Genomic DNA, 22,367 nt, shown 5'->3' with positions numbered 1-22,367 from the left:
TGTGGTTTCCATTTCCAGACCAATCGGTATTTACTTTTTGAACAAACCTCCTAGACCTATGAGTCGCACTTGGATAGCTCACTCGTGGGAGCACTTGCCTGCTAAAGGCAAAGGTCCGGGTTCGAGTCCCCATTCGGTACACAGTTTTAACCTGCCAGCAAGTTTCAATTCAGTATGCACTCTGCTACAGGGTGAACATTCTGGATACGTTTATATAAAAACGAAGCTAATCGCTGCAGATTCTTTCTTTCACTGTACTGAATCTTGAACTAAGTTAACAGTATCAAATTACGATTTCTTTGTGACTTTATTTCTGCTATTATTATCGCTACCTGTAAGTTAATCTACAGGCTGACAATTATTGAACTATCTTAAATAAAATCGTCACAACTTCTGAACGTTTTGCATTAGGACGTTCAAATTCCATGGTTGGCCGCGGGACATGATGGGAATTAGCATACGGTGTTTGGCTTGGTTTAGCGATGAGGCCCACTTTCATCTGGATGGGTTCGTCAATAAGCAAAATTGGCGCATTTGGACGACTGGGACTTTGCATTTCACGATCGGAAAGTCTCTTCACCCTCGACGGTTGAGTGTGGTATGCAATGTCCAGTCATGGAATAATCCTTGACGTCACGGTGACTATTGAACGGTACATGAAGGTTTTGGAAGATGATTTCATCCCCGTTATTCAAAATGACCCTGATTTCGTCAAGATGATGTTCATGAAACACGGGGCTCTACCCCATCGAAGCAGGAGCGTGTTTGATGTCCTGGAGGAGCACTTTGGGGACCGTATTCTGGCTCTGGGGTATCCAGAGGCCGCTGGCATGAGCCTCGATTGGCCGGCGTGTTCTCCGGACCTGAGCACATGCGACTCCTTTTTGTGAGGCTATATTAAAGCCAAGGTGTACAGCAGTAACTCCAAAACCATTGATGAGCTGAAAAAAGCCATTCAGGAGGTCGTCAACAACATCGGTATTCTGACACTTCAGCGGGTCATGCAGAATTTCACTATTCCTCTGCGTCACATCACCTCCAATGATGGCAGATATATCGAACATGTCATAACCTAAATCCGAATATCTGTCGTGTTGTTTACATGGTGAACAAAAGTGTACACCCCATAGTTTTTCATATAGTTCTGTGATTGTCACCCTGTACATGCAGTTTTCCTCTGGAATGTCTTTTCACCCTACATCGGGTGATTTCTTTTCCTCTCACAGGTGTTCGTTCAGTTCAGTCTCGTATTATTTGGCTATTATCTCTATCACCTTGTATTAATTATTAGCGCTATTACAGCTACGACTACGACTGCATATACTGCAACAATAAGAACTACTAGATAACCAGCACTATATATTAGAAGGCCTTACTACCCCACCATGAACCATGGACTTTGCCGTTGGTGGGGATGCTTGCGTTCCGTGACGATACAGATACCTGTACCGTAGGCCAGCGACATCTAAGGGGTGTCAGTTGTGAAGCCAGACAAACGTGTGGTCCCTGGAAAGAGCCATCAGGCCTTTCAGTAGTTGCAGGGGCAACAGTCTGGATGACTATGTAGCTTTATAATATAAGGCAACATGGCCTTGCTCTGATGCTACTGCGAACGACTGAAAGCGAGGGGGAAACTACAACACATTAGTAGCCCTGAGACCTGAGCCTGCTAGCGTTCAACAGTGCAACAAATTCAGCTCCTCTGCCAGTTCTATGTGGCCGATTAGCTTGCCAACAAACACGTGAAGTACAAATAGTACACACAACCTGGACTTCAGGATGTAAATGCCATCTTCAGGCGTTACAAGAAACAAGGGAAACTAAGAGAGATTCTTCATAAAATTAATTAACATTCAAAGGGCCCATAAAAATGTGAAAATCAGATGATACCTTGATTGCATGTGAGAAAGTCGTACCAAGTCGGTAAAAAATCCAGCAAATTTATCAAACAGCATGCGAGATGTCGTGCAGATAAGGCACAAAAATTGTCTCTGAGTCAGTCTCCCACTACGTAAACGCGGCCATTTGTGTTCGGATAGTTGATTGAGGTTATTGTCTGGACGTTGCAACTTGTACTTCATGACTTATAACTGTTCCGAAATGTTACGGACCAGATCTTTGATGCAAGCTGTAAATATTGCATGCATAATACCACGCTAAACCTGACTTACGATTATGACTGGCACCATGTTCTCTAAGCCTCATTTGAAAACTTCCCCGCCTCTGCCCGATAGATGTACAAGCACACTGAGGGCAATTGACACCGTAAATACCATCTTTACTGTACGGACGATGGATACAGAAAGGGCGCCGATAGCACCCACAGATCTCAAACACCTCAAACATAAAGGGATGCTCAGCAACGATTTCCAATGTTTGTAGTGTCTACAGCGGTCTCCATTGCAACAGGTTGTCGTATTTGGTGACCTTCGTGCAAGTTGTGTCTATAACGTCTCATCCAATGATCTTAGAGGCTGCGTGCCATGTCAACTGTGAGGTGTCGTATAATCATTTCATAACTAGTTCAGTTTTTCTTTTACTGGGTTTTACGTAATACACTACTGGCCATTAAAATTGCTACGCCAAGAGGAAATGCAAATGATAAACAGGTATTCATTGGACAAATATATTTTACTAGAACTGACATGTGATTACATTTTCATGCAATTTGGGTGCATAGATCCTGAGAAATCAGTACCCAGAACAATCACCTCTGGCCGTAATAACGACCTTGATACGCCTGGGCATTCAGTCAAACAGAGCTTGGATGAAGTGTACAGGTACAGCGGCCCATGCAGCGTCAGCACCATACCACAGTTCATCAAGAGTAGTGACTGGCGTATTCTGACGAGCCAGATGCTCGCCCACCATTGGCCAGACGTTTTCAGTTGGTGAGAGATCTGGAGCATGTGCTGGCCAGGGCAACAGTCGAACATTTTCTGTATCTAGAAAGGCCCGTACAGGACCTGCAACATGCGGTCGTGCATTATCCTGCTGAAATGTAGGGTTTCCGCAGGGCCCGAATGAAGGGTAGACCCAAGGGTCGTAACACGTCTGAAAGGTAACGTCCACTGTTCAAAGTGCCGTCAATGCGAACAAGTGGTGACCGAGACGTGTAACCAATGACACCCCATACCATGATGCCGGGTGATACGCCAGAATGGCGATGACGAATACACGCTTCCAATGTGCGTTCACCGCGATGTCGCCAAACACGTATGCGACCATCATGATGCTGAAAACAGAACTGCATTCATCCGAAAAAATGAGGTTTTGCTATTCGTGCACCCAGGTACATCGTTGAGTACAGCATCGCAGGGGCTCCTATCTGTGATGCACCGTCAAGGGTAACCGCATCCATGGGTTCCGAGCTGATGGTGCATGCTGCTGCAAATGTCGTCGAACTGTTCGTGCAGATGGTTGTTGCCTTGCAAACGTCCCTATCTGTTGACTCAGGGATCGAGACGTGGCTGCACGATCCGTTACAGCCATGCGGATATGCGGATAAGATGCCTTTCATCTCGACTGCTAGTGATTCGACTCAATTGGGATCCAGCACGGCATTCCGTATTACCCTCCTGAACCCATCGATTCCATATTCTTGCTAACAGTCATTGGATCTCGGCCAACACGTGCAGCAATGTCGCGATACGATAAACCGCAATCGCGATAGGCTACAATCCGACCTTTATCAAAGCCGGAAACGTGACGGTACGCATTTCTCCTCCTTACACGAGGCATGACAACAATGTTTCACCAGGCAACGCCGGTAAACTGCTGTTTGTGTATGAGAAATAGGTTGGAAACTCTCCTCATGTCAGCACGTTTTAGGTGTCGCCACTGGCGCCAACCTTGTATGAATGCTCTGAGAAGCTAATCATTTGCATATCACAGCATCTTCTTCCTGTCGGTTAAATGTCGCGTCTGTAGCACGTCATCTTCGTGGTTTAGCAATTTTAATGGCCAGTAGTGTATATTATTCCTCAAGTTAGAACCTTTAGTATTATTACTAGTCACGCTGGCTTCTATGTTACTGAAGGTATTACGCACCATTGTTATGTAGGTTACCCTATACGTTGTATTGCGCTATCTGCATTCTTAGCCTTGCATTCGTAATATGACGTATTTAATTTGTGGTCTGTTGGTTTGGCCCCTTTTACATTCTATGTTGTGGTTTTATTTATTTTATATTTGTGCTATGATTTTATTAATTTTATTTCTTGACAGTTGCTTGTATGTTGCTTGGCTTGCTTTTGTTGTTTGCTCTGCAGCAGGCTTATCGTAGCTAATAAAAAGGTCGTGTGACTAGGGCCTCCCATGGGGTAGACCGTTCACCGGGTGCAAGTCTTTCAATTTGATGCCACTTTGGCGTTGCTCGTCGATGGGAATGAAATGATGATGATAAGAACAACATAACACTCAGTCCCTGAGCGGAGTAAATCTCCGACGCAGCCAGGAATCGAACCCGGGCCCCTAGGATTGACACTCTGTCGCGCTGACCACTAAGCTACCGGGGGCGGACAGCGCAGCTAATTCCACACATCAATAAAGAGTTTGCCCGCATCTCGTGGTCGTGCGGTAGCATTCTCGCTTCCCACTCCCGGGTTCCCGGGTTCGATTCCCGGTGGGGTCAGGAATTTTCTCTGCCTCGTGATGGCTGGGTGTTGTGTGATGTCCTTAGGTTAGTTAGGTTTAAGTAGTTCTAAGTTCTAGGGGACTGATGACCATCGATGTTAAGTCCCATAGTGCTCAGAACCATTTGAATAAGGAGTTTTTAGTGCTATTAGTGGCAGCTGACGTTTGGGAGGAAACTTCTTGTTGGCTATGATTCCCTCGCTGGCCCTGCCGCTCCAGGTAATAGCCCGGGTGGCAGCCGCACACTAACGTACGTTCAGAGGGCTGGTGACTTACATGATAAGCTACTCTTCAGGTTCACAAACTGGCATTTTACCGCTTTCGTGCTTTCATTTCAATTTATTAAGCCCTTGCCACATGACTGCTCGTTCGCATTTACGTGCAATTCGTGCTTATTTGCTATTACATTTAAGAGTTTTTGGCTAGACCCCTTTATCTAGTGTGGTACTGGTTGATTCAGATCCTTTTCTCTTCTCACCTGCACGGCACCTCACGTGCTATTAGATAAATGTCCTGAATTGCTTAGAAGACTGGTACAACTTTCCCGTACGCAATCAGTGGATGACCTGATGTCCACATTTGTTTGGGCCCTTTTAACGTTTATTAATTTTATAATGAGTCTCTTATTTAGTGCCTGAAGACGGGATTTACATAATCAAAACTTAAGTCGTGTGTACAATTTTATCCAAATGAAGATTTTGTCAAGTACAACTGGAGGGTATTTATTCATCATGAAACGATTTAACAGCTATGGATATCCCGTAAAGAGTAAGCCATGAATTTGCTCAGCTGAAATTTCGACACTATCGGAGCGACTAAGAAGATAGCAAGTTTGCTCTCTTGTCTGACGCATGGGATAGATTCATAGTAAACTGTCAAATCATTTATATTCTGGGTCCATATTATTGTGGTGATGAGTAGTTGAGCCTGTCTAATGGTAGCTGTCGGTTCAATTAATTTCTAAACTTGACAAATCTGGGCAGAAATAATGAATGGCTGTTGATAAAGATTCGAAGCATATAAACTCATCCTAGATGAGTTAGTGATTTTGTAGTAAAAAAAGTTGTAGATTATACCTAGATAACGGAAGGTAAGTTACAAGTGGCAGCTTCTTCACCTCACTAACACAACCACGACATTTTAAAACATACCGAACAAGCTTGCTTGGTACAAAAAACAAAATTAGAAGGGAAGTGCTTAACTGCATGAAGGAAGTTCGTGACAACCCATACAAGAATTTAGATGTCAAAAACGAAGAGTGTGTCAAGAAAAGCTAAGAAAGAACGTAATAATTCTCAGTTCCTTGCAAACTGTAAATGATACAAAGTCAAAGCTTGACATTGTGACATGTTACAATGAAACTAGGAATGGAGCAGATGATATTCAGGTGACCCACGAGCTCTTCTTGAAAGCTGGTGCAATAAGGTAGCCTGTTCATACTTTTTATAATATTCTACATGTGGTAGGCATCAGTGCTTGGGTAACCTATAAGCTAGTAGGTCTACCAAGCATGAAAATGACAAAGTATGAGAGATATAACATTCAGTTGTAGAAATATTAGTAATTACTGACTAGTTTGCTGTTTGTAACATTCCATTCTCACAATATTCGAAAATTCACTAATTATTGAAATTTCAACCTCTAAATTTCACAGTTTACGATGAAGGTTTTCATAAATACGAACGTTAATATTGAACACATTTCGCCTATTAATGTCATTTACTCAAAATTGATGACAACGGTGGGTTTTTGTCCGTACCAGGGACAGTTTATACAAGAATTTGTATTTGCATCCACAAGTTTATTGAGTATAATTTAAGCCAGAGACACCACAAAGGCTCTGAGCACTACGGGACTGAAATTCTGAGGTCATCAGTCCCCTAGATCATAGAACTACTTAAACCTAACCAACCTAAGTACATCACACATTTCCATGCCCGAGGCAGGATTCGAACCTGGGACCGTAGGGCTCGCGCTGTTCCACACTGAAGCGCCTAGAACCGCTCGTCCACTCAGGCCGGCCATCACAAAGGCTTTTACTAAGTCTTAATAAATCAAAACTCACTGGGTGTCAAGTTGTTTGTTTGTTGTTGTGGTCTTCAGTCCTGAGACTGGTTTGATGCGGCTCTCTATGATACTATATCCTGTGCAAGCTTCTTCATCTCCCGGTACTTACTACAACTTACATCCTTCTGAATATGCTTAATGGGTTCATCTCTTGGTCTCCCTATACGATTTTTACCCTCAACACTGCCCTCCAATATTAAATTTGTGATCCCTTGATGCCTCAGAACATCCCTTCTTCTTGTCACGATGTGCCACAAACTCCTCTTCTCCCCTATTCTATTCAATACCTCCTCATTAGTTCCGTGACCTACCAATCTAATCTTCAGCACTCTTCTGTAGCACCACATTTCGAAAGCTTCTATTCTCTTCTTGTCCAAACTAATTATCGTCCATGTTTCACTTCCGTACATGTCTACACTCCATACAAATACTTTCAGAAACGACTTCCTGACACTTAAATCTATACTCGATGTTAACAAATTCCTCTTCTTCAGAATCGCTTTGCTTGCCATTGCCAGTCTACGTTTTATATCTTCTCTACTTTGACCATCATCAGTTATTTTGCTCCCCAAATAGCAAAACTCCTTTACTACTTTAAGTGTCTCATACCTAATCTAATTCCCTCAGCATCACCCGACTTAATACGACTACATTCCATGATCCTCGTTTTGCTTTTGTTGATGTTCATCTTATATCCTCCGTTCAAGACACTGTCCATTCTGTCCAACTGCTCTTCCAAGTCCTTCGCTGTCTCTGACAAAATTACAGTGTCATTGGCGAACCTCAAAGTTTTTATTTGTTTTCCATGGATTTTTAATACCAACTCCAAATTTTTCTTTTGTTTCCTTTACTGCTTGCTCAATATACAGATTGAATAACATCAGGGGGAGGCTACAACCCTGTATAACTCCCTTCCTAACCACTGCTTCCCTTTCATGCCCTTCAACTCTTATAAGTGCTGTCTGGTTTCTGTAAAAATTGTAAATAGTCTTTCGCTCCCTGCATTTTACCCCTGCCACCTTTAGAATTTGAAAGAGAGTATTTCAGTCAACATTGTCAAAAGCTATCACTAAGTCTACAAATGCTAGAGACGTAGGTTTTGCCGTTGCCTAATCTTTCTTCTAAGATAAGGCGTAAGGTCAGTATTGCCTCACGTGTTCCAATATTTCTGCGGAATCCAAACTGATCTTCCTCGAGGTCGACTTCTACAAGTTTTTCGATTCGTCTATAAAGAATTCGCGTTAGTATTTTGCAGCTGTGACTTACTAAACTGATAGATGGTTCAGATGGCTCTGAGCACTATGGAACTTAACATCTATGGTCATCAGTCCCCTAGAACTTAAAACTACTTAAACCTAACTTAACCTAAGGCCATAACACACCAGTCATCACGAGGCAGAGAAAATCCCTGACCCCGCCGGGAACCGAACCCTGGAGCCCGAGCTTGGGAAGCGAGAACGCTACCGCACGACCACGAGCTGCGGACTATTAAACTGATAGTTCGGTAATTTTCACATCTGTCAACACCTGCTTTCTTTGGGATTGGAATTATTATATTCTTCTTGAAGTCTGAGGGTATTTCGCCTGTCTCATACATCTTGCTCACCAGATGGTAGAGTTTTGTCAGGACTGGCTCTCCCAAGGCCGTCAGTAGTTCCAATGGAATGTTGTGTACTCCAGGGGCCTTGTTTCGACTCAGGTCTTTCAGTGCTCTGTCAAACTCTTCACGCAGTATCGTATCTCCCATTTCATCTTCATCTACATCTTCTTCCATTTCCATAATATTGTCCTCAAGTACATCGCCCTTGTATAGACCCTTTATATACTCCTTCCACCTTTCTGCTTTCCCTTCTTTGCTGAGAACTGGGTTTCCATCTGAGCTCTTGATGTTCATACAAGTGGTTCTCTTTTCTGCAAAGGTCTCTCTACCTTTCCTCTAGGCAGTATCTATCTTACCCCTAGAGAGATAAGCCTCTACATCCTTACATTACTCCTCTAGCCATCCCTGCTCAGCAGTTTTGCGCTTCCTGTCGATCTCATTTTTAAGAGGTTTGTATTCCTTTTTGTCTGCTTCGTTTACTGCATTTTTATATTTTCTCCTTTCATCAATTAAATTCAGTATTTCTTCTGTTACCCAAGGATTTCTACCGGCCCTCGTCTTTTTACCTACTTGATCCTCTGCTGCCTTCACTACTTCATCCTTCAGAGCTACCCATTCTTCTTCTACTGTATTTCTTTCCCCCATTACTGTCAATTGTTCCCTTATGCTCTCCCTGAAACTCTCTACAAACTCTGGTTTAGTCAATTTATCCAGATCCCATCTACTAAAATTCCCACCTTTTTGCAGTTTCTTCAGTTTTAACCTACAGTTCATGACCAATAGATTGTGGTCAGAGTCCACATCTGCCCCTGGAAATGTCTTACATTTAAAACCTGGTTCCTAAATCTCTGTCTTACCATTATATAATCTATCTGCTTCCTTTTAGTATCGCCAGGCTTCTTCCATGTATACAACCTTCTGTCATGATTCTTGATTCAAGTGTTAGCTCTGTGCAAAATTCTACCAGACGGCTTCCTCTTTCATTTCTTAGCCCCAATCCATATTCACCTACTATGTTTCCTTCTCTCCCTTTTCCTACTCTCGAATTCCAGTTGCCCATGACTATCAAATTTTCGTCTCCCATCACTACCTGAATAATTTCTTTTATCTCATCATACATTTCATCAATTTCTTCATCATCTGCAGATCTAGTTGGCATATAAACTTGTACTACTGTAGTAGGCGTGGGCTTCGTGTCCATCTTGGCCACAATAATGCATTCACTATGCTGTTTGTAGTAGCTTACCCGCACTCCTATTTTTTTTATTTATTATTAAACGTACTCCTCCATTACTCCTATTTGATTTTGTATTTATATCCCTGTTTTCACCGGCCCTAAAGTCTTGTTCCTCCTGCCACTGAACTTTACTAATTCGAACTACATCTAACTTTAACCAATCGATTTCCCTTTTTAAATTTTCTAACCTACCTGCCCGATTAAGGGATCTGACATTCCACGCTCCGATCCGTAGAACGCAGGTTTTCTTTCTCCTGATAACGACTTCCTCTTGAGTAGTCTCAGCCCGGAGATCCGTATGGGGGACTATTTTACCTCCGGAATAATTTACCCAAGAGGACGCCATTATCATCTAACCATACAGTAAAGCTGCATGCCCTCGGGAAAAATTACGGCTGTAGTTTCCCCTTGCTTTCAGCCGTTCGCAGTACCAGCACGCAAGGCCGTTTTGGTTAGTGTTACAAGGCCAGATCAGTCAATCATCCAGACTGTTGCCCCTGCAACTACTGAAAAGGCTGCTGCCAAGTAGTGTTCCTAATTGAAAACACTGCCCGCCAAATATTCTAGAGATTTTGGTAGTTGAAATTTTTTTCTGTGTTCTACTAGCACCTGAAGTCAAGCTCTACATAGGGTCATAGTTCGGCCACACTAATTAGCAATGCTCAAATTTGAAATACAAAATGTTTATAGCTGTTTTCTTGGATTGGCGTAAAAAACAATAGTAACAACAATTTGCACAACTGTGACTAAAATCAGTTGTGTTTTCTAAATGAAATATGTTTTTTGTGGCTGGCACCTTAGCAATCACAGCTCCCTCTTTGCAACCTTTTAATCTTTGATCGCGTGCAGTGACATTTAATTTATCTCGTAAGAGGCCAATGAAGCAAAAATTTCGATAAAATGTATGCGTGAGGGGGTTGTAGGAACTGTTCCGTGTTTTCTTGTTGCACAATAGAAGTAGTAAACGAGGAGATGGAAGACGAAGCTACCACTACTTCTCGAAGTCTCACTACTTCAGCATACGCCTGTGGAAGGAGAAAAAAATTTATTTGGTATTGGTGAACAGATTATCTGGTGACTAACACACAATTTTCACGCGACAAATGTTTTACATTGTCAGCATCACAGGAAGCGGCCTTGTCTACTATGCTATATTTACACCAATTTTGTTTTATGAGGTTTTGTTCTGGCAGCACGTGGCTGGGACTCTCTCGGCTTACTTGATCCTTTATTTAAACGACAATGTGTTTTAGGTAGGCTACTCTAGTGTGAAACTATGAAAGTCTATATTTGTCGAATTATTGCTTCTCACAAAATCTGTTAATACGACGATTTGCAGACTTGCTAGCTGTACCTTACAAGTAATGTGAAATATGCGTTTCTGTGTAGGCTGCATCTTCCTTACATTGGGGTGGGCGTTCACAGGTGAATCACCGCCGCTACCGTTGTTGCCTCCCTTTCCACTGTCTGTGCACCTACGAGTCCACTAACTCTGGTGTCAATATAGAGCAAGGGCCAACCTGAACAGTGGGATACCATCAGTATGTATATACTAATGGATTTCGAAAACTGAGTTTGCTGCACATCTATCAGCAGAACATGCTTTCCATTCTGTTATATTTAATCCTTTCTGGTCATCACATGATAAGGCCTATGACCTAAAACACTGGACAAAACTATGGCAATAACACACAGGAATGGTCAAAAGTACGGAAACATCAAAAACAACTCTTTATCATGCCTAATACGGTGCAGGAAAAAGGATCGCATCCAAAACAGCTTCCAGTCGTCTCGGAATGGATAAATACAGATCCTATACGGTTTTAAAGGGACTCTTATACTACCTTTCCCTCCAAGTACTGGCACGTTCAGGTAAAGATGGTGGAAGTGGGTAGCGATCACGCACCCTTCTCTCCAAACCAGATCACTAAGGCTAAATACCGAGTGATCAAAAAGTCAGTATAAATTTGAAAACTGAATAAATCATGGAATAATGTAGATAGAGAGGTATAAATTGACACACATGCTTGGAATGACATGGGGTTTTATTAGAACCAAAAAAATATATACGTTCAAAAAATGTCCGACAGATGGCGCTTCATCTGATCAGAATAGATATAATTAGCATAACAAAGTAAGACAAAGCAAAGATGATGTTCTTTACAGGAAATGCTCAATATGTCCACCATCATTCCTCAACAAAAGCTGTAGTCGAGGAATAATGTTGTGAAAAGCACTGTAAGCATGTCCGGAGTTATGGTGATGCATTGGCGTCGGATGTTGTCTTTCAGCATCCCTAGAGATGTCGGTCGATCACGATACACTTGCGACTTCAGGTAACCCCAAATAATCGCACGGACTGAGGTCTGGAGACTTGGGAGGCCAAGCATGACGAAAGTGGCGGCTGAGCACACGAACGTCGCCACCAACGCGCACAAGTAATCTTTCACGCGTCTAGCAATACCATGTTTTTCTTTTTGGTTCTAATAAAACCCCATGTCATTCCAAGCATATGTGTCGATTTTTACCTCTCTATCTACATTATTCATTGGTTTATTAAGATTTCAAATTTATACTGAGTTTTTGATCACCTGGTGTTATTGATATATGGTGACTGGTGCTGCCATGGGAGATATGGCAATTCATCCTCACGCTCATACCACCAATCCTGGCGATGCGAGCTGTGTGAAAAGGGGCCGTGACGTGTTTAAACACATGATCGCCATTGGGGAACAAACATAGTAGCATGGGATGGATATAATGAGCCACAATACATACATAATCCTTGACAGTAATGAGATCTACCAGAGTAACCATGGAATACCACGATTTGACTTCCTTAAACGTTCCCGCGACAGAATGTCAATCCTAAGGGCCCGGGTTCGAGTCCCGGCCGGGTCGGAGATTTTCTTCGCTCAGGGACTGGATGTTGTGTTGTCCTAATCGTCATCATCATCTCATTCCTATAGACTAACAAGTCGCCGAACTGGAGTCAAATCGAAAGACTTGCACCCGGCGAACGGTCTACCCGACGGAAGGCCCTAGTCACACGACATTTATACACTCCTGGAAATTGAAATAAGAACACCGTGAATTCATTGTCCCAGGAAGGGGAAACTTTATTGACACATTCCTGGGGTCAGATACATCACATGATCACACTGACAGAACCACAGGCACGTAGACACAGGCAACAGAGCATGCACAATGTCGGCACTAGTACAGTGTATATCCACCTTTCGCAGCAATGCAGGCTGCTATTCTCACATGGAGACGATTATAGAGATGCTGGATGTAGTCCTGTGGAACGGCTTGCCATGCCATTTCCACCTGGCGCCTCAGTTGGGCCAGCGTTCATGCTGGACGTGCAGACCGCGTGAGACAACGCTATCCAGTCCCAAACATGCTCAGTGGGGGACAGATAAAGAGATCTTGCTGGCCAGGGTAGTTGACTTACACCTTCTAGAGCACGTTGGGTGGCACGGGATACATGCGGACGTGCATTGTCCTGTTGGAACAGCAAGTTCCCTTTCCGGTCTAGGAATGGTAGAACGATGGGTTCTATGACGGTTTGGATGTAACGTGCACTATTCAGTGTCCCCTCGACGATCACCAGAGGTGTACGGCCAGTGTAGGAGATCGCTCCCCACATCATGATGCCGGGTGTTGGCCCTGTGTGCCTTGGTCGTATGCAGTCCTGATTGTGGCGCTCAACTGCACGGCGCCAAACACGCATACGACCCTCTTTGGCACCAAGGCAGAAGCGACTCTCATAGCTGAAGACGACACGTCGCCATTCGTCCCTCCATTCACGCCTGTCGCGACACCACTGGAGGCGGGCTGCACGATGTTGGGGCGTGAGCGGAAGACGGCATAACGGTGTGTGGGACCGTAGCCCAGCTTCATGGAGACGGTTGCGAATGGTCCTCGCCGATACTCCAGGAGCAACAGTGTCCCTAATTTGCTGGGAAGTGGCGGTGCGGTCCCTTACGGCACTGCGCAGGATCCTACGGTCTTGGCGTGCATCCGTGCGTCGCTGCGGTCCGGTCCCAGGTCGATGGGCACGTGCACTTTCCGCCGACCACTGGCGACAACATCGATGTACTGTGGAGACCTCACGCCCCACGTGTTGAGCAATTCGGCGGTATGTCCACCCGGCCTCCCGCATGCCCACTATACGCCCTCGCTCAAAGTCCGTCAACTGCACATACGGTTCACGTCCATGCTGTCGCAGCATGCTACCAGTGTTAAAGACTGCGATGGAGCTCGGTATGCCACGGCAAACTGGCTGACACTGACGGCGGTGGTGCACAAATGCTGCGCAGCTAGTGCCATTCGACTGCCAACACCACGGTTCCTGGTGTGTCCGCTGTGCCGTGCGTGTGATCATTGCTTGTACAGCACTCTTGCAGTGTCCACAGCAAGTATGGTGGGTCTGACACACCGGTGTCAATGTGTTCTTTTTTCCATTTCCAGGAGTGTATTTTACTTCCTTAAATATCGCCGAACCCCTGCCATGTTTCACTTTTGGCGTGCATATTGAAGCAGAAGTTGGAAACTGTATGAAACAAGACTTATCGGATCATATGAGTTTCTTCCTTTGCTCCATGTCCAGATTTTGTGGCTTCGGCAGCAAGTTTTCTTGTTAACCGCATTTGCATCACTGATGTGCCGATTTTGCAATTTCAGCTGGCCCTCCAGTTCCCTGTTTATGGAGCACCCTTCGTGTTGGCTTGGTCAAGACAGGTTACCAGACTGCGACATTCTCTTCTGCAGCGACTCTTGCAGCTGTCGTCGTCTTATTTTTACTCTCAATCCTCCTCGATGACCGTTTTCCACGTGCGCTCAACACACATTTTCGTTGCGATTGTGCCTCGGGGGACGACGTTTTTCCGCTTTGCCTGTATGCGGAGTGAATCATAGATATGGTGCCCCGTGAGAAACATTAGGCAATTCAGCTCTCTTTGCTACGGAGACACCCACCATAGGGACACCAACGATATTTCCCACATTAGAATTTACTTATCTCCGACATACGCAGTGTCAACAAGACAAAACAGTGTTCTAATCACCACTGACACTTTAAACATATTGAGGACATTCCACAGATGGTCGTTCATGGTTAAATACAGAACCGCAACCTGCATACTTGGCTAGAGTCTGCATTTTTGGTCAGGCATGTATTTCTCGCGGTGTCATATTTTTATCCAACCCCTGTAATTATATTCATGGGAGTTGAGGTTTTGACAAACAACTGATAGGGCCAGAAAGGAAGACATATATCTCAATGTCTCCCTACAGTCGAATGGGTACGTTTATTCGAAGGTCGGAGGGAGTCAAGGCATACCGCTAGCAAAAAACCATTCTCAGTAAAACACTCTCGTCTTCAGAGCAACTTTGAGGTTGCGGACAGCTTTCCTTAGTGCAATCCAAAAACGAAGAGGATCGGCCGCAGCGGTGCCGCCGCCTGTACTCACGTCCTGTTGCGGTACTTGGCGTCGTCGTAGAGCAAGTGGTGGGACGGCGAGGGCGGCGTGGCCGGCACCTCTGCCACTCGCAGCGCCTCCTCCACCAGCTGCTGCAGCTTGTGCTCCAGCTGCTCCACCGCCTCCGTCTGCAGCTGCTGCGCTTCCCAGAACACAAACGCAGGCAAAGGATTACTCTCTCAACTACAAACCTACGGCACAAACTATAGTAAATACTACACTACTGGCTATCAAAATTCCTACACCATAAAGAAATACAGATGATAAACGGGTATTCATTGGACAAATATATTATACTAGGACTGACATGTGATTACATTTTCACGAAATTTGGGTGCATAGATCCTGAGAAATCAGTACCTAGAACAATCACCTCTGGCCGTAATAACGGCCTTGATACGCCTGGGCTTGAGTCAAACAGAGCTTGGATGGCGTGTACAGGTACAGCTGCCCATGTAGCTTCAACACCATACCACAGTTCATCAAGAGTAGTGACTGGTGTTTTGTGACGAGCCAGTTGCTCGGCCACCATTGACCAGAGGTTTTCAGTTGGCGAGAGATCTGGAGAACGTGCTGGCCAGGGCAGCAGTCGAACATATTCTGTATCCAGAAAGGCCCGTACAGGACCTGCAACATGCGGTCGTGCATTATTCTGCTGAAATGTAGGGTTTCGCAGCGATCGAATGAAGGGTAGATGGTTCAAATGGCTCTGAGCACTATGGGACTCAACTGCTGTGGTCATTAGTCCCCTAGAACTTAGAACTACTTAACCCTAACTAACCTAAGGACATCACACACATCCATGCCCGAGGCAGGATTAGAACCTGCGACCGTAGCAGTCGCACGGTTCCGAACTGCGCGCCTAGAACCGCGAGACCACCGCGGCCGGCAATGAAGGGTAGAGCCACGGGTCCTAACACATCTGAAATGTAACGTCCACTGTTCAAAGTGCCGTCAGTGCGAACAAGAGGTGACCGAGACGTGCAACCAATGGCACCCCATACCATCACGTCAGGTGATACGCCAGTATGGCGATGACGAATACACGCTTCCAATGTGCGTTCACCGCGATGTCGCCAAACACGAATGCGACTGTCATGATGCTGTAAACAGAATTGCATTCATCCGAAAAAATGACGTTTTGCCATTCGTGCACCGAGGTTCGTCGTTGAGTACACCATCGCAGGCGCTCCTGTCTGTGATGCAGCGTGAAGGGTAACCGGAGCTATGATCTTCGAGCTGATAGCCCATGCTGCTGCAAACGTTGTCGAACTGTTCGTGCAGATGTTATTTTGCAAACGTCCCCATCCGTTCACTGAGGGATCGAGACGTGGCTGCACGATCCGTTACAGCCATGCGGATAAGATGCGTGTCATCTCGACTGCCTGAACCCACCGAATACTTATACTGCTAACAGTCATTGGATCTCGACCAACGCGAGCAGCAATGTCGCGATACGATAAACCGCAATCGTGATAGCCTACAATCCGACCTTTATCAAAGTCGGAAACGTGATGGTACGCATTTCCCCGCCTTACACGAGGCATCACAACAACGCTTCACCAGGCAACTGCTGTTTGTGTCTGAGAAATCGGTTGGAAACTTTCCTCATTGCAGCACGTTTTAGGTGTCGCTACTGGCGCCAACCTTGTGTGAATGCTCTGAGAAGCTAGTCATTTGCATATCACAGCATCTTCTTCCTGTCGGTTAAATTTCGCGTCTGTAGCACGTCATCGTCGTGGTGTAGTAATTTTAGTGGCCAGTAGTGCACTAATATGGGCTTTGTAGTAGGAGTGAGAGAAACGAACGACCAACTGAGCTCCACAATAAATTTCAACGAGTACTCGCGAATACGCTGTTGGAATGCGAAATTGACCACTAGATGTCGTAAGAGGTAGTGGTACACTTGGAAAAAGCCTGAAGAGACGACAAGTTATCAGCAGAATTGCTTCGCTGATCGACAGAGATTTCGAGATCAGGTACTGTATAGTAAGACAAACTGATACACTGAACGTAATGTAGCAATAAGAGTCCTCTGAAGTTGAAGAAAACCTCCCGGAAGAATAAATGTAGCAATGAGAAATTATGAAGAACTGCGATAGTGATGAAGATGATTGGTTTGTGGAGCGCTCAACTGCGCGGTCATCAGCGCCCATACGAAGTCCCTATTGTGTCACTCCAATTTTTTACGCAGTCCAATCTAGCCACTATCACGAATGATGGAGTGATGAGGACAACGCAAACACATAGTCCCCGGGCAGAAAAAATCCCCAACCAGCCGGGAATCGAACCCGGGACAACTGCGATAGTCAATACCACACTAGGCTGCTCAGTTGAAGAGGTTTCGATGTCTCTAAAAAGGCCACTAACAAAAATTGGACAGACATATGAGAATACAAGAAACGTATTGTGTAGCCACCTTCTGTAACAGAAGTACTACAACACATCAGTGTAAAATGGGGCGGAATGTGTTGTCAGTAGAGAAGCAGTCAGAGCATAAAGGGATCGTTCAGAAGACCTCTGACTTACAACCTGGACTAGTCATTAGACCAGGGACATTTCAACTGGCTTAAGACTGCCCAAGTCGACTGTTGGTCTTGATTTTTTGAATCGAACTTTAAGGAACAAATACAGCTAAAGCAAGACCAGGGATACCTCACGTACTGATGAACAACGACCGTCCAGCATTGCAGAGGGTGGCTGTAAAATAATAGCGTGAAATTAGCGGGAGGAATGACTCTTGAGTTCTCGAGTGCTACCACAATGAATGTGTGTCGAGCATCTCCACGTTAGCCACACATTTCTGTAGTCAGTGCTAAGCCATGCTTGAGATGGCGTAAACAGCACTGGCCAGTGGATGACTGGAAACGAGTGATTTGGAGTGATGTATCACGGCATAGCCTATGGTATCTGAGAAAAGGGTTTAGGTGTGGCGAATGCCTGGGGAACGTTCTCTGTCTTCGTATCTAGTGACAATAGTGAAGAACGGAACACTTGGTGTCAGAGTATTGGGGCAGTTTTCGTGGTTAGAGTGTGGTCCGCTTGTTGGGCTTAAGGAATCGCTAAATGCAGAGGGTTATGAACAAATTTCACAGTATTGTGTACTGCGTGCAGTAGAGGAGCAGTTCTGTGATGATGGTTGCTTGCATCAGCATGAAAACGCATCCTGTTAAAAACCATTTTCTGTGAGGCAATGCTTTGTGGACTATAACATTCCTGAAATGGACTGGTATGCCCAGAGTGGCGATCTGAACCGAATACACTGCCTTTGAGATGAAATAGAAGTCGAATTCACCCAGACCCCAGTGTCTGACATTACCTTCTCTGGTCTGGGCTCGTCAGGAAGAATGGCTTGTCAGTCCTCCAGACTAACACCTCACTAAAAGTTCCCCAGCAGAGTTCAAGCCATTATGAAGATGAAGGAAAGACACACACACACCTCATACTGATGTTCACTAACGGGTTGTAGGGAAGGAGCCTACTCACGCCATATAAAATTCACATCAGTCTTTCCATTGTGTGCCAGCCAGTCTGCTGTAAATAGATCTGACGTCATAAATGTTGCGCAATACTTTAAAAATCAAGTAAATAACCTGAAACGTTTCTAGCACGTCAGGAGTAATACAAAATCAATATGTGTTGAATATCTGTTCAATAACTTTAACCATTTTCGAAATTTGGATGTTTTTCTGTAAAAATCATTGGCGCAACAGAAAAGAGAAAATTTATATTTAGATTCCTTTTGCTTGATAATTTAGTAGAAACAGTATTCTGGACCTCAAAAATTAAAATTTTAGTTGAAATTCATGATTTTCTGGTTTTTGTCTGAGAAATTAAGGAAGCAAGATAGATTAAGTAGGGGAATAAATAAGGCTAGGATGTTTAAATTTAAGTAGAAGGGAGATACGCTATAATCATAAAGAAGTGTGAAGTTTCAACTGAATAACTATAAAACTATAGTGATAGCGTATCTGCAAAGGGGGAGTTCAGAGCTCGTCTACTGCGTGTAGTGCAATTAAATCAATTCTCTCACCCAAAATATTTGACTTAGCCACGTCAGACTTTTATTATGATTACTTACCTGTGTGCTGATTGCACATTTAAATTGAGAGCTTCATGGGCCATTAGCAAAGGAAGCAATGGTTTATTCGATAACTTAAAGTGGTGCATTACTAGCCCAGCAGCTAGTCGGGATAGCGGATTTGATCAGGCGTTCCCTTAGCCGTCCGCACCGCGGCTTTATATTTAAGAAAGCTATAATTGCTATAAACAGCCTCGGATGCTGTAATAAGTTACTCAGGATACGCGTAAACATGAAATCGTTTTCGAATGAGGTGTTAATTCTGGATTGACTTTAATGATCTATCTTCAGTTTGCGTATGTCGTATTTTCACGTGCCGTTGCGGGACAGACATTCTACCATTATTTAGCGTGGCGTTTGATGAACATTATCATCAAATTATGGCGAGCATTCACTTAAACATTTCATCTGAACAGTTATAGTTGCGTCAGCGCATTAGACTCTGAACTGCTCTGGTAGTTGGATTGTGTGAATTCATTTTGGTCTGTGACTTTCAGAATATGGTGAACATTTTAGAGAAAATGGTTTTTGATTATGAATCCCAGACAATCTCCTAATTCCTCAGAGCTATAAGCTGTAGCTATAAATGTATTACTCAGATGAAGTGGGCACTAGGAATTCTAATTACAGGCTTCACGTTTTGCTAATCACTTTCTGATTGCCAATATTGTAGTTAGAGAGCCAGTGTTGAGAATGGCAAACAACAGCATAAAATAAATACAAAACATTTATGAACAATAATTCCACTCGCCGCCCAACATATGTTGATAATCGGCCGGAAATGCATCTTTTCTACATTACATTCTATAAAATAACAATTATTCTACCCACCGCCTCACATATGGTGCACTGGCCGGGAAAGGAGGCTCAATAAAAGTGAAAGCGATTTTTAAATATTCGGATTCGGGAGTGAAATGCGACACGCAACTGAGTAATAGAACAGTGATAGTGTTACGTGTGTATGTGGACGACGCAACTGGATTAACAACGCATCTGGATTGACGGAGCTGGCACTGAGTCTAGCGGCGCAGCCGGCATCGCGAGAAGCCAGTTTCGCCTCACCGCAGTCGTCCGCCGGAGCAACCAGAGCCGCGCCTGCAGTTGCGGGCCACGCAAACACACAGCAGCCGTCTGCAGTTCAACGCGCCGCGTCGCATCAGTAATACTGGTACGCCGCGCCGGCAACGGCATACCGCCGTGCAGAAGGAACTAAGTTAAGTGAAAAGCTGTTAAAACTTTTACTAACCTGCATCAAAAGACTGTCGGCGATGGAACCACCAGAAGATACTGAGGTTAAACTGAAATCAGAACCTATGTCTGTTCAGGGAACTGTAAATCCAGACAACGGTTCAAGTGTAAATATGCATGAAAATAGTAATGTTAAAGTAAGATATGAAGTATTGTCTCCTGACAGTAGTGTGAAAAGGAGCAATGATTCAATAATAGAGACCCCTGTAGTAAAACAGAAATCAGAAATTGTTAATTTATTGGACGATAGTTTATCTGATGAGTTAAAAACGAAACAGTCATCAGAGGTGGTAGAGTTTAACAGGATAAGTTAGATATGACTGATCTATCAGATGTTTCATTTCGTTTTGATGCTTCTGGTATTGGAGCTAGGTTTTCATCACCTGAGTGTGATAAAAAACCAGCTAGTGAGTAACCTAAAGATACTGGGGCTATTCATTTAAATGTTATATTACAAGCAATAGCTAGCAGTAATGCTGAATTAAAGTATGAGATTGTGGCCAGCCAAACCAATTTTAATAAACGGTTTGAGGTAATGGACAATAAATTAGAATCCAATAAAGCTGAATTAGAAACTTCCTTCAAGACTGGCTGCAATAAGTTGAAAGAGGATCTGGACAGTTTGAATTATAAAATTGATTACAATCATGAGGATATTAAGAAAAAGGTTGCTCAACAATTTTCTGAAATGTATAAAACAGTAAAATCCGAAGTTGCTGAGGTTCGCAGAGACTTCCAAATTGAAGATGCGAAGCTGGAGCACAAGTTAACAGAAAAGATCGAGGCGGAATCTGAACTGTGCTCAGATAGGTTTAAAGATGTTAATATAAAAGTAAACATATCTCAAGCAGAAGTAGACGCAATCAAAACTGATACTACTCATATTGTGCAAAGCGTAGATATCGTTGAAATGAGAGTAGAAAATATTAGTACTAACATTGCTAACATTGAGAGTAAAGTAGCTTCAGTAACTTCTGGTAATGGTAGTATGCAACAAATTGTAGCTGCAAACGCCGCTTATATCGGGTGTCGGCAGTTCTTGTGGTTCAATCCAGATAAAAATATCCACCCGCTAGATTTCTGGAACGATTTTGAAGATGTGATTCCACCAACTTGGTCTGAACGAGAGAAAATCTCATTTATTGGAAGCCATTTAGCAGGTGACGCCATGCGTTGGTCAGCTGATGTTATGTTGAAGTGTAAAACATTATCGGAATTTAAAACAGTTTTCATTAATGAGTATTGGCCTAGTAATAAGCAAAATGCAGTGTTGAGAGAATTTTGGAGTGGAAAACGTATCAATGCAGGCAAGGAATCTATTAAAGAGTTTGCTAGGTCATGGATTTCACGTTTGTCACATTTGGCGGACAAGCAGAAACCTGAAATGATAATACTCTGTCTTGAAGTCAAACTTCCATGGTATTGGCAGACTAGAATTATATATGCCTCTAGAGACAAACTGGATCGTTTCATTGAATATTTGGAACGTGTAGAGGGTGTTTCTGCCAATGAGGAGTAAGCAAGTAATAACAGAAATGGTAATAACACTAGTAGTAAATTTAAGAACGAGCAGAATGGCAATGTAAACATCAGAACAGTAGGTATTCGCCATCCTAAGAGAGGTAGGAATTGGAGAAATAGTTATCAGAACCAACAATGGCGTCAAAATGATAGTAATTTTGTTCCGAACAAAGTTATGCAGGTAAAAAACAGGGCGGAAAGCAATGCTGTGCCAATTAACTATAAAGGAAACAGCAGTAGGCCGAGGCAGGAAAACTAGTTCCCATCTATGAGGACACTGGCGCTCACCTGGCGGTTACTTTTCCTAAGCCAGTAATTACAGTAATTGGTAAGATAGATCAGAATACTTAGACTGAATATGTGGATGAGGGGTCGGTAGCATCTACGGCTACAGCAGAAATATTAGATCACTCACAGTATTTGATAGATACCGTGTTAGAGACGCATTCTAAGTGGGAAGAGAAAGAGAAGGCGCAGCAGTATAGCGGTAGG

General features: G+C 43.8%; 1 protein-coding gene across 1 annotated transcript in view; it reads right to left on the bottom strand.

Moving 5' to 3' along the window:
- LOC126335154 (sterol O-acyltransferase 2) overlaps positions 1-22,367 on the bottom strand; it is a 176,275-nt gene that overhangs the window by 78,039 nt on the left and 75,869 nt on the right. The window contains exon 3 of the mRNA XM_049998127.1: positions 15,017-15,162. Within this exon, the coding sequence (XP_049854084.1) occupies positions 15,017-15,162 (146 nt within the window). The remainder of the gene's footprint in view (positions 1-15,016; positions 15,163-22,367) is intronic.

This window comes from Schistocerca gregaria, chromosome 2, assembly GCF_023897955.1.
Source record: "Schistocerca gregaria isolate iqSchGreg1 chromosome 2, iqSchGreg1.2, whole genome shotgun sequence".
Classification (NCBI taxonomy): Eukaryota; Metazoa; Arthropoda; class Insecta; order Orthoptera; family Acrididae; genus Schistocerca; species Schistocerca gregaria.
The sequence above is the reverse complement of the archived record's forward strand: the minus strand, read 5'-3'. Positions and strand labels throughout refer to the sequence as shown.